The sequence below is a fragment of the Vicia villosa genome, linkage group LG6 (assembly GCF_029867415.1).
Source record: "Vicia villosa cultivar HV-30 ecotype Madison, WI linkage group LG6, Vvil1.0, whole genome shotgun sequence".
NCBI classification, from domain to species: domain Eukaryota; kingdom Viridiplantae; phylum Streptophyta; class Magnoliopsida; order Fabales; family Fabaceae; genus Vicia; species Vicia villosa.
In genome coordinates this window covers 5,467,398-5,480,903 of record NC_081185.1, presented here as the reverse complement: position 1 = coordinate 5,480,903, position 13,506 = coordinate 5,467,398, and the positions used below count along the sequence as shown (strand labels likewise).

At 31.9% G+C, this 13,506-nt stretch overlaps 1 protein-coding gene across 1 annotated transcript; it reads right to left on the bottom strand.

The window, feature by feature from the left end:
* Positions 1–1,226: 1,226 nt before the first annotated feature.
* On the bottom strand, positions 1,227–5,833 carry LOC131611167 (uncharacterized). The gene is made up of 4 exons (XM_058883266.1): positions 5,702–5,833; positions 4,075–4,522; positions 2,266–2,869; positions 1,227–2,187 (listed from the first exon to the last, which is right to left on the bottom strand). The coding sequence occupies exons 2-4, from the start codon at positions 4,428–4,430 to the stop codon at positions 1,735–1,737; spliced, it is 1,413 nt and encodes a 470-aa protein (XP_058739249.1). The 5' UTR covers positions 4,431–4,522; positions 5,702–5,833; the 3' UTR covers positions 1,227–1,734.
* Between the last annotated feature and the right edge of the window lie 7,673 nt (positions 5,834–13,506).

Below are 13,506 nucleotides of genomic sequence, written 5' to 3'. Positions count from 1 at the left end.
CCATCCTTGTATTCTCAATACATGCTAAATCACTCATGTAAATAATTCTACGAAAATGAACTTCTCTAATTAATTTTCTTTCCTAACAATCCCATGATTTTTTTTCTTTCTTTTTGAGCGTTTATTAAAGCTAGGTAGCATAGCACAATTTTCATCAACATAAAATAATTCAACATCTCCAAATAAATGATAAATATAGATATGATTCTTTTATTTTTCACGCACTTTCATCAATTGGTTCATGATAAAAAATGAGAATATATTTTGAAAACAAAATTAAATTATTAACCTACTAATAACAATTATGACAGACATAAAATTTTCGGTGCATATTGTTTGTTTTTATGAATAATAATTTTCTTTAATTTTAGGATACACTAATTAAAGTTGTTATCAAAAATGATTTTTTAGAAAATCCCATACAATAATTTATACGTGTTTTGACAGGCTTCAAGAATTTGTTATAATTGTCTAAAAGGTAAACAAAGGGAAGACATAAAAGATTCTAGTCCATATTAATTAAAAGTCTTATACTATATCACAATTAAAAGATTCTTGAAATTTTTTTTACAGATAAATAGTCAAAACAAAATATAACATAAGAGATGCTATACCATAAATCAAGCAGCAGAGTACTAAGATGTAGCTATCATTTCAACTATAGCTGAGAAAAATATGGGAATCACGTATGCATTGCAAATCAAATTTCAAAGATTGTTTATTCATAGATTATTTCAAGCATAAAATCTACATAAACACACTAAAAGGCATCTAAACACTACAAATTTGATTGGTTGTGAAATCTAAAATAAAAATGAAAGATTAAAAAGGATTGAGAGAATACCTTGAACAAGATAGCAAAATCAAAATCTCACAGGAAGAAAGAAAGACAATTAGATATTGAGCAAAAAAATTACAACTTATTGTACATGGAGAACGATTTAGAGGGAAGATTCGGCGGTAAATCAAAAGGTAGAAATGTATTTTCATAGTAGATAATGGGCTTATAGTTCTTGGGAAAAAAACTTTCCCACCTCTATGTCACAGGAATAACAATGACGAGAACATGACGAGAACATGACGAGAACATGACGAGAACATGATCTTTCTCTTTCTTGGGAATTCTGTATTCCTAGGTTTATTATTTTTATTTCTATCTATCAAATAGAGTAATAACTAAGTCAAGCATTAAATGCCCACATTATTTGTTATGTCACCAAAACAAACGCCCCCTAAGATGAAACAACTAAAATACAAAAGAGGAGACTATCAATTAGTGCAAGAAATGCTAAAGTGACCCCAACAATTAAAGACCAAAAGGTACAACAAGCAAACCAAAAAAGCATAGAGATGCACCAAAATTGATGACTCTCACAAAAAAAAACATTCAAGTATCTAGAACCTCACCCATATGGTTCGGCCTAGATCTTAGACAACTATAACTACCATCAACAGATTAGAGTCCACCAAGAGAGAACCAAAAAACCACAATTACTATCAACCTCGTAATTAAGATAAACACTTGATTCACTATATGTTAAGGTAGAAGATATGAATATGAAGTCAGTGAGTGAAATATGTGTTGGAGAAAACAATAGATGAAGATACAACCATTAGACAATTCCCATAAGTTCTAAGAGTGAGGGTTCCACTAGTATAGTTAAGGAAAAACCCTAGAGAGACATTCATGATGACATGCTTTTATTTATATACATTCATGACCATATAAATTCTTTAGACACAAAATGAAAAAAGTGAAGTTCCACCGGTATAGTTAAGGAAAAACCCTAGAGAGATACTATATCCACTGCCCACATAAATACATCCATTGCTAATTGACACGCCTCCATAAACACTACCTCCAGTTTCATAAGACCATAAAATTTTACCATTTCTTGCATTCATTGCATATATGTGTCCTAATCTATCCGTAGATCCACCAAAAACAACATCATTTGCCACACTAACAGGACCACTAGCAGTATTATTGCTAGGGTTAGCTGTAGTCCATAAAACTTTTCCATTTCTAGCATCCATGGCTACCCACCCTCCGGTTGTTATATTTATATTTGATGGTAATAGTGTGAAATTTTTGTTATCAGAATTTACAATGTTTGTATAAACTCTTTGTTCATCACTTGATGCTCCCCATGTTCCACCTCCAACTGTTCCACCAGGTCCCGCTTCCTGCAATATGGCATTGAACTTTTAAAACAACAATTATATATATTTTTAAATTGATCGATTTGAAAGAATATATATTACCATAAACCATACAAGTGATCCATTATCACGATCCAATGCCCATGCAAATCCACTTTTTTGAATAGCAACAATAATATTTTTGTTAGTTCCATTTATATAAGGAGTTAACATCATTGGTGCCTCTCCAAAATCAGCATCTGGTGTAGAACCTTGAGGAGGGCAATTAGGTGTCGAAGCATTGTTACATGCAAAAAACCATATGTCAAATCCTCCTAATTGTTTGTACCATTTGATATTACCGGAATCCAAATCAAGGGCTAAGATTGAATTGGAGTGGTTTTCTGGCTCAACACACTTGTCTTGTTCAATAGGAGTAGTTTCATTATTTTGTCTTTCTTGACATTCAAGTATGTTTTTTGTAGCAGAATAGAGATTTCCAGTGGCAATATATACATGTTTTCTATGAACATCAATGGAAGGACTACTTCCCCAAATGGCAGCTCCTGCATATTCATCTCTCTTTCCTTTGTTATCTGGCAACATATAGGTTTTCCATAAGATGGCACCAGTTTTAGCATCAAGTTGTGCAAAGCTTCCACGGAATGTGCAACACATATCAATTGCTACTTGTTCTTCTAGTGAAGATGTTCCAACATAATAACTCCTATACAAACAGATTTTAGCATAATAAAATATCAGCTAGAAGTTAACTGATATTGGATAATACAAATTAGTTATTTATGAAAGTTAGGGTTTAGAACAACTTATGTTTAAATGGACTTACTAAGAAATTAAAGTAATATTTAAAATGCAGTTGCGATGCAGATGTGGTGATTACGGGCATTACAATTTTAGCGACACATATTGAGGTTGTTGTGACATGAATTTTGATTGAAATATATTTAAAATACATAGTAAGACACGTTTTAATTAAATATATTTTTTATTATATTAAAAGTAAATTGAATTTAAGATTCTAAAATTTATAATCTTTTAGCATGGTTTCTATTAAGATAATACATTTTTTAATAGTAAAACAAAAACTATATAAAGACCGAAAGTATGAACAGTTTTTTATGATGCTTCGACAGAGACAAAAAGGTGGAAGATATAGTATTTTTTGGCTCGGGAGTGGTTTCTTGGTAAATCACGTGCGAACTCAAACTCATTCTTTGATTAGCTTTAGAATCCTATCATGTGTTTTAATTAATAACAGATCAAGAATTCAGATATGGTTCATAGATTGTTATATTCTAAAATATTTTTCCGGGTCTTTGATCTTTTGATGGTAGTCATGATGGCTTGAGATGTAGCCTAAATCTTTTATTGGATGGGGTTAAAATATATGTATTTTTTACTCTATTGTTGGTCTTTCCTTTAAAAGTATTTTTCTAAATTTTTTGTTTCAGTTTTTTTTAATCAAGATATATTAAAAAGAACCAAAAGTTCTACAAAGATTGCAAAAGAGCTAAACAAGCTCAAACCAAAACAAAATTACCCACCAAATACAACCTAAGAAAAATAAAGCAAAGGATCATTGCTAAAATCATAAAAGTCATAATTGGTACGAATAATTTTTCCTTTGTAAGACCACCTCCAAATGAGGGCCTTAATATTTCAAACGGTGTAAGAAACACTCCACGGGTCGTTTCGAAAAATGACCTCATTTCTAAGCTTCCAAATTGACCAACAAATATAGTTTCAGGGTATGTGGTTTATAATCTCGTTGCTTTTCTTTAATTTATTTTTACTCTTTCACATTATGCTTCTCGTACTATTTGAATAGTTGACTCTTGTTTCATCTATAGATTTTGTTTTCCTATTATTAATATATTTAATTTTCCATTAAAAGGAAATAGTTTTACTAACCCATTGTAATAAGTTCCAGACATGGTAACAACTGCTTTAGAATGATTCTCCAACTTGGTCAACCAAACAAGCTCACCATTACTCCTGTTGAGACCAATAACAACAGCAGGCCCATAAATTCCAACAATCAACAAATCTCTAGCTACGGTTGGTGTCGATCTAGCCACAGTCCAGTTTACATTAATAACCAATCCAGTTCCATTTAAACCTGTCAATATTCCCAAATTTTTCTTCCACACAAGTGAGCCATCATTTTGTTTTATTGCATAAAGGTTACCATTCCAGCTTGGAAAATAAAGGATTCCTTTGTATATTGTTGGTGTTGCTGTAATATCATTGCCTGCAAAGATTTCCATTTCAAACTTAATTTTTGAGCAGTTTTTGGATTGATTTTGTGCTCTCTGATTGCATATCTTCTATTGAACAAATCTCCACCATGGTTTATCCACTAAATAACAAATAAAAATTACTTAATTAATTAATTAGTCTAATATAAAATTGATGAGAATGTTTTGAGAGAATGTAATTTTTTAAGAGAATTAATTAATTTTTTTAAATAAATTTTACTCTTTTAATGAAATTTATGAATTATTTTGTCTAAGTAAAATTTAGGAAAATTCAAACAAGATAGTTAAGTTAAATTTTTTTTTTTAAATCTCACATAGATTCAAAATAGAGTTTATAAATAGTAACTTTTTCATCTTACGAATCGATTTTATAAGCATGAATTAAGTTGATATAGAAATCTAATATGATATTAAAATCATAGCTTGTCAATCTAGATTATTCAATAGTATGAGTGTGAGTGGGCTAGCCCAATAATAGTATAGTGTATTGAGAAAAGTTCAAGGTCAAGATTCAAGATAATGCTTTAAAGTTTTATAAGGAATTATCTATTTTACATTAAAATTCTTCACCTACTCTATATAATGGAAAAGTCAAATTAATTCTTATTATTCTTTTAAATTTACAAGCTAGTCGTTATATAACCTCTAAGTTATTCAAAACTTTCAAATTGATATACAAATATTTCAAAAATTGCAAAATCATCCATTAAATTTTCAAAAATATTAAATCTGTCTATGTTTTTTAAATTTTAATTGGACCAAAAACTTTTAAAATATAACCATGAAGAAGTGTATTGCCTAATCCTAACAAAACAATTAAAAATGAAAATTTTTCAATTGAGGAATTTGAATTGTTTAAAATTTAAATTTTTTAAAATTATTTTTGAATTGATGAACCATAAGAGAGCAAAATAGAATAAATATGTAATTTTAATATTTCAGTATTTTAATTATAAAACATCATTCAGTTACATATACCCCAAATTAAGGGGAAAGAAATTTGGAAGATTTATCTATTATTTAAAAATCCAAAAAAAAAAATTAATGATGATAATAATAATAATAATAATAATAATAATAATAATAACAATAATTATTATTATTATTATTATTATTATTATTATTATTATTATTATTATTATTATTATTACTATTGTTATTTTTATTATTTTTCAATCATTTTATTAAATATATCAAATTCAAACATAATCTAAAACTTAGAATTAGCTCGTTCAAAGTTCAAACACACAGGAAAAGATTCATGAAGAGTTATAACTTACATTTGATTTTGAGCTTGAAGCAAAAGCTACTACCACATGGACAGAAAACAACAGCACACAAAGAACAATATTATCAATCCTCATTGATATAATTAATCAGTAAGATGTTTGTTTAGAAAGTTGAATTTAAGTTAAGAAACCTCACAATAAGTTAAAGGCTTTATAAAGGCTATAAAATGGTCCACCAAGTATATAATAATTGCATTATTTTACTATTAAAATACTTTGTCAAAGAAAAAAATAACTGCATCATGAAAGCTTTATTAGCACGGGATGTATTCTCAAAAAGGAACTAAAACTAACACAAAAAACGATTTCAAATCTTTAGATTTTTTTCTTTTAAGCAAGAAATCTATTGACAAGGGAAGAATATTTCTCAAGGAGAATTACAAGAAATTCATCAGCAAGAGTTCAGTAAGAAAATTACACGCCAATTGCGAATTAAGACAAGTAAAAAGCAAAATGTAAAAGCAAAATGAAAAGTAAACTTCTTAAAATTATAGTTATTAAATTGATATGTCAAATGTCTAAAAACTTTTTATAATAAATAATTGATGCCTAAAAGTCATTTCCCAATTCAAATATCTCCAAATTTCTTTACTTTTAATACTTATATTTTTTTGGATCAATGAGAAAAAGAATATATCAACAATATAGAAAAACGTAACAACATAGATATTTTAAATAATTTTTATTACCATTTTTTTTTCTTTCCTACATCATGTTATACCATTAAATATTTATCATTTTTTCTTACGCAAACAATTTTGGTTGGGACGATGAATCATCTTACCTCAATAATAATATATGCGCGTTTGAATTTTTCAAATATTTCATTTGTATATTGTCCATGAATGTCTCTATTCAACACAAGTTTTAGGTTTTTCACACGATGAATGACTATATTCAACCCAAGCTACATGCTTTTCAACTTTCTTTTTTATTTAATAATAAGACATTACTATAGACGTGTAGCTAAATATGCTGTTAATTAGAAAAGAAAAGAAAAAGAAAACAAAAGAAATGAATAAAAGAAGTTGAAAATAAAATACATTGCTATAGAGTTCAATCCTCATATTCTCATTTAAATGTTCTTTTATCCTCCTAGATTTTTAGTCTAGTGACGTTAGAATTTTTCAAACCCTTACCTTGTTCACATTACAATATGAATAAACTCATTTTAATATTTCTGTGAATATATTTCAAGTGTGAATGTTAGATTTTATTCAAACTTATGGTAGTGTTAGTTTTCATGATGTGTTATGATTATTTTTCTAAGCAAGTTTCATTGAAAAGAGAATAGAAATTCTCAAATCCGGTTACAAAAGGATCCAATAATACATATCGGAAAAGAAAAACTACACACCAAATAAAACCTAAGAGATATAAAATAAATGGTTTTTACAAAACTCATAAAAGTTACAATTGGTATGTGTAATATTTTCTATTAAAGACCACCTCCAAACCATGGCTTTAATATTACCAACCACTTCCAAAATATCCCAACCTTCCTCTTTAAAAATGATGTCATTCCTAAGAATCCACAAGCTCCAAACAATTGTCAACCAAATGCTTCCCTCTTTACCTTTTTTAACTGCCTTACTTTTACAAAAATAACACCACTTTAGCAAAGCTCTCCAATAAGCTACCTCCTTTATAATCCACAAAATCAATCCAATCCGCCACTTTCTTCCAAATCAAACCGGTAACATGACTAAACAACAAAGAGTGGGACGAAGATTCGGGAAATATGCTACAAAAAACACAAGAAACATCGCAATTATTATTAATGATACCTCGATGAGAGAGCAAATCTCTTGTTGGAAGCCTCTCAATAAAACATCTTCACCCAAAAGCTTTTATGTTATGAGGAACTAACATCTTCCAAATTTCGACAAAAGCCTTGTCATGAATGTTAACCGGACATAGAGGAATACAAGGTAAACTAAGAAAAAGATAACAATCTTCAAAGCATGATACGACAAAGCATTTTCTTCCGATAAAAATCCTCCACCGCCACTTATTAAGAAGCGCCAAATTAAACTCCCCCATCCTTCTTAATCCAAGCCCCCCTTTTTCTCTCGGAAGACATAAATCTTTCCAACTCACCTAATGAATCTTTCTAATCTCCTTCACACCAACCCAAAGAAAATTACTTTGAATCCTAGTCATTTCCTTAATAATTTTGACCGGAGCTTTGTAAAAAGATAAAGTAAATATGGCTAGGCTACTTAAAGTGGATTTGAGAAAAGTGATCCTACCCACAAAACTAAGCCACCTCTCCTTCCAAAAAGATAATCTTTTCTTTATTTTAGACACAAGACTACTCCACGAAGCAATCCTCCTAGGATTAGATCCTATAGGAATACCGAGAAAGAGAAAGTCTTTGTCTTCCACGCTACAAGAAAGAAAAGAAGAAGCAGTTTCCAAAAAAAATAGTATTTACATTAATACCAATAATATTGCTTTTGTGATAATTTATTCTGAGACCCGAAACAAGTTCAAAACCCCTCAACACCGCTTTAATAGCCCGAATATGATTCCAACTTCCATCACCTACCAACAAAGTGTCATCCGCAAATTGAAGGATATCAATATTACACTTTCCGTTGATATTAAAGCCCATAAAATCTCCATTTCCACCGCTTTATTAACCAAACCCTTAAGACCTCCCGCTGCAATAACAAAAAGAAAAGGAGAAAGAGGATCTCCTTGTCTTAAACCCCTCTCCACCACAAACTCCTTTGTAGGACTTCCATTAACCAACACCGACATGTCACTTGTGAATACTAAAGCCTCCATCCACCACAACCAAAGAGAATCAAACTCCATCCTTCTAAACATGTGTCTAAGAAAGTTCCAATTAACTTTATCGTAAGCCTTTTTGAAATCAACTTTAAAGAATAGACAAGGTTTACCTTCCTTTTGAAAAAAATCCACCACTTCATTAGCCACCAAAACACCATCTAGAAGTTGCCTACCCGGAACAAGAGCACTTTGACAATTAGAGATAATTGAGTCTAACACCTTATTCAACCTACAATCCAAGAGTTTAGGGATAACTATGTAAATGCACCCAACTAAAAAAATTGGTCTATAATCCTCCAATCCTAAAGGATTAGAAACTTTAGGAACCAAAGTCAAAAAAGAAGAAATGATGGATTTTGAAAGATGATCCCCTCTAAAGAAATCCTCAAAACACTTTACAAAATCATCTTTAAAGAAAGACCAACATTTATTAATGAAATGAAAAGAATAACCATCCGGACCCGGGCTCTTCAAACCATCACAACTCCAAACCGCCTCTCTAATCTCCTCCTCCGAGAAAGGCTCCTCGAGAAAATCTCTCTCCATCGTGCCCAACCCCTTGAAAACAATTCCATCCAACACCGGCCTCGACACTTCCAGTTCGAAAAACTTCAATTTAAAGTAATTTCAAACTTCTTCCCTCACCTCTTCAACCGATTCCAACAAGCCACTACTTTATAAGCATATAAATTAAACACTTAAAGAGTTAAAAGAATTTTTATATCCTATGAGAATTTTATTACTTATAATGTAATATTTTCTTAATTATCATTTTCTTTGCTTTGTTTGTTGAAGAAGTTGTTCATGATTTTCATATTTCTTGAATTTTAGGATAAGGACTTGCTTATCAAATTGCATAATTTAGTTTTGTTATAATTTTATCTTTGATTTTAGTCTTTAACCAAAATTTTGATCGGAGTGCAAAAGTTTAAGTGTAGTGCAATTTGATTGGTGCATTTTTTATACTTCTTTTCCAGCTTTGTACTTTGACATTTTGACAGCTTAATAAGTTAATATTAGTGTTTAAATATGTTTTAAAACATGATACATAAATAAGTTTTAGTTTATTTCTTTATATTATATATTTTGAATAAATAGTCTTTTAATCCTTTTTCGTTGTGCTGATTATAACATGGTTGTGAGTATTAGATTGACGCGTACAAGTAAGTGTTGAAAAGCTAAGAGAAAAGCCTATAATTCTCATGTTTTTTCTATAGACTAGTTTAGAATGGTGATAACACATATATTTAGTTTTTCGTACCAGACATATGGTTTGGACCATTTTATGTTTTTGGGTCTGATGCTATTAAAACCCAAACATTTATCTATTTATTTTTTATTTTGGTACGGGATATGGAATAGAGAACTTGGAGCTTTAAATATTGTTAAAAAATAGAACCGTGTTTGAAGCTTTTCTCTAATGGTCGGCTAAACTTTTCATTTGATTCATTATTCCGTCAGTTTTGGTGGGAAAATTTTTATTCTACATCTACCATCTTTAATTTTTTGTGATAACAAAGTATAGAGAATAATTTTGTATACTAATAGTTTCATTAAGTGTGCGAAATCTTAAGATAATGAAAACACAATGTTGGCTCTAGACAAAGAAAACTCTGAGTTCTGGACAAAGCAGACTCTGGGCTCTTGACAAAGTAGACTCTAGACTCTAGGAAAAGTTGACTCTGGACTCTGTCGATAACGGAAAAAACACTGAGTCGCCACTGAACATATTTATCCCATCAGGGGAAAGGGAATGCAGCAAACCTCAAATGGTTAATAACAATGTCTCACAACAAAGAAATGGGTAAGGAAGTCGGTTCCCCAGGGGGGAGATATTAGCCTCCCTCACGTCCGTGGTACTCCACATCCACTCTTGTTGTTTCTAAACTCACAGATGTGCAAAAAGAAAAGAAGACAAACCTACTATCTAGGGTAATGCAATGCATAAATGTTTGTTATTATTGTGCTCGACAGGGTTTCCTGAACCCTATGCCTATGCACCTCCAATGTGAAATGAGAAAATCAGAGCATCGTAGTTCTCCAGAACTTTATCTGTTTTTTGATTGTTGTGTGTTTTTTTATTGCACCATGACGTCCTTAAGGAGAAAACCTAGCACAATGAACTTCAGCTGAAGAATCACTACCAACATGCAAGCATAAAAAATGGAGAAGACCTAATTCAACTGCTCTTGAGGGCACGTAAGTTGAAGAAATTTCTTGAGACATCTAAGGAGAATCAACACTTTAGCTCAATAGTATTCTCGATTGAAAACATGATGAAATACTTAAGCGCACACAAGTGAAACCCTAATGCACTTAATCTTGAGAAAACTTTGACGAAGACATGGAAATAAACATCTGAACATATCTTGAAATGGCCTGAGAGTTAGTCTTTTGACTTGAGCAAATTCAAAACCCTAATTAAGCAACCATCACCTGAACTTCTAGATTCAAAGCCCTACCAAAACAAAACAAACAAGACTTATTTTAGTAATTTGATTAGTGGTGAGTGAAGCATAAGAATTACAAAAATAAAAAAAATAAATACATAGGTTTCTGGTATTCCTTGTTTAGGTGAGATCAAAGTTTATAGAGGCAAAAGAGGGCCAAGCATGTGATCCTAATCTAATTGAAACAATGCATATGATAAGGGATATTAAGGTTAAAAATTAGGGTATGACATAACGAAATAACTATAGGACTCTATAGTTCTCTGAGCTATTTTGCTGGAGTATGTCTTTTTTCTCGTTAGTGTCTGAGTTTGGAGACCAGACATGTCGAATTTCAAGGCAGCCTAATCACCTTGTCTGACTCTAGCTGCGACCATTAGTTTCCCCTGTACCTTGATGTTAGCAGCTTCCATTTTCTCTGATAAAAGAAGAAAGAAAATAGTTATAAAATAATGTTTTAAATAATGAGGTACATTACAAAGGGCTTATAAGCCTTACCCAGATATTTCAAGATCTTTTCTAGATTACCGACCATGTTCACGAGGTCTTTAACCTTTTTCAATTTGAAAGAATCTAAAAGGGCCAACGCTTGGATCTCGTCTATGTTCAGCATGTCGTAATCAAATCATAAATGAAATATGGATTGTTCGTCTTGTAACATGGGAAGCAATGGATCCCATCCATCACATATAAAACTTGGGGGAATCTAGCCCCTCATTTGACACGGAGCAATTGGACTTTAAACCATTCGTAGTTGAAGGCATAGGCTTGGAGGAAACTTCTTCCAGGGGATCCGTTGATGGAAACCCAGCTGCCTTTGTGCGCTCCTTTCAACTAAATAAAAAGAGAAAAACAATACTAGAGTAGGATCTACAGACTATGCCTTACTAACTTTCTCAAGGGCTTTTATAAATCCCCAGCCATTGGATTCTCCTCTAGGCCAATATGTGTAAACTCTTTCTCCGTCAATACAAGGCTCTAGTATCACGTCCTTTTTTTTTTATTGTGGAGGATAAGTTCATGTTGGAATGGAGTTTTCCAATATCACTGAGAACCACCATGTTGTGACCATAACTCAAGACTTTTGAATTAATGAAGGACCCATCCATTTCCATCAAGACTTCTACGGAACCTAAGGAGAGGGACAACTTAGAATCAGTGTCTCTAAGAGGCGAGAAAACATCACCATAGACTTCTCTTATGATTTGGTGGAACTCTGGTTGTCCCTAATGACCCTCACATTCCTTCATGCATTTAGCCCATAGTTTACTTCTCTCCTGGGCGTTTCGGGGAACATGTACTTTCCCTGAATCATCACACTCTCGTATAAGCACCATAATTAGAAAAGGAAAAAATGGAGAATGGGAAGAAATTTACCTAGGTGATGAGGAGGAAAGGTTGAAGCGCGTTGATGAAAAGGAAAAGGCGAAAGTAGTCTTAGAGCATATAAGAAAATGAGAGTAATGAAGATAGAGCAGGGAAGAATGACTTTAAGTCCTGGTTGAAAATCCGAAGGGGCTAGGGAATAGGAGCACGGGGGTAGTGATTTCCTTATAACAAAATTTCATCATGAGGGAATGACGAAGGATTCTGACAGGACACGTGCCCATCATTGTTTTTAAAACCCACTGACACACACAGGTAATCTATAGTCGTTGGATCATGGGGAACGGTTAGACTTATCATACTGGGAATTTTAGGAGTCAGCGAGGGAAGACACCGGTCCATTTGAACTTGTGATCGGGGGCTTATATACACTCTAAAAATTATCAAAGTGAAATTTTCCAATTGTATAAAGAAGTGGGGTCAAAGAGCAAGAGGTTGGCACATATCTAGGAGGTTGGATGTGAAGATTGCTCGAATTCGAATTATGAGGCAGGGTAAATCGAGGTTCCCCAACGTGAGTACAATGAACAAAGTCGGTGGTAAATGAGGTACACATCTAGTTGGGCGAACGAGGTATCAGGTTGGTATGATGGTTAAGAGAGTTGGAAAGTTTCATGGAAGTTATAGAAACAGAGGGGGCGTAACGCTCTCATAAAATGTGACGACAGATATTACAGAGGCTTAAATGTTGTATCTGAGATTGCTACATCATAAATATTGAGGGAGAAGGTTAAGGATAAAAGGGAAGCCTTCCATGGGTACATGTGTCATACCCCAAAATTTGCCCGATCAAATCTACGTCTGTTAATCCATCAAGTTTCAAAATTAAGAGTCATGGGGTTTGACATTTCTATTGTCAAACCCGCTCTCTTATAAACCAGGTTGAGTTAAAAAACAGGCATAATTAACAGGTGTTTAGGACCCAAACGTTGGACCCAATTATTACAAGGGTTTATCATTTTTTGGGGTATTTTGGGTTTTACTAACATTTGTCTTGATTATTTTTTTTTTAACATGACTAACTATTAGTATTTAACACTATTAATTTTTATTAATACTAGTATTTTTAATTAGGTTTTATTAATATTATTATTATTAGGTTTATTTTTAATTTTTTTATAATTATTAAGTTAATTGGGCAATAGGCCCATTGGGTGTAGA

Excerpts from the sequence above, each read along its gene's own strand:
- LOC131611167 (XM_058883266.1), bottom strand. The coding sequence starts at position 4,430 with ATGGAAATCTTTGCAGGCAATGATATTACAGCAACACCAACAATATAC. Across the intron at positions 2,870-4,074 it reads TCTGGAACTTATTACAATGG|GAGTTATTATGTTGGAACAT; the intron begins GTTAGTAAAACT and ends CTGTTTGTATAG. Across the intron at positions 2,188-2,265 it reads GATCACTTGTATGGTTTATG|GAAGCGGGACCTGGTGGAAC; the intron begins GTAATATATATT and ends GCCATATTGCAG.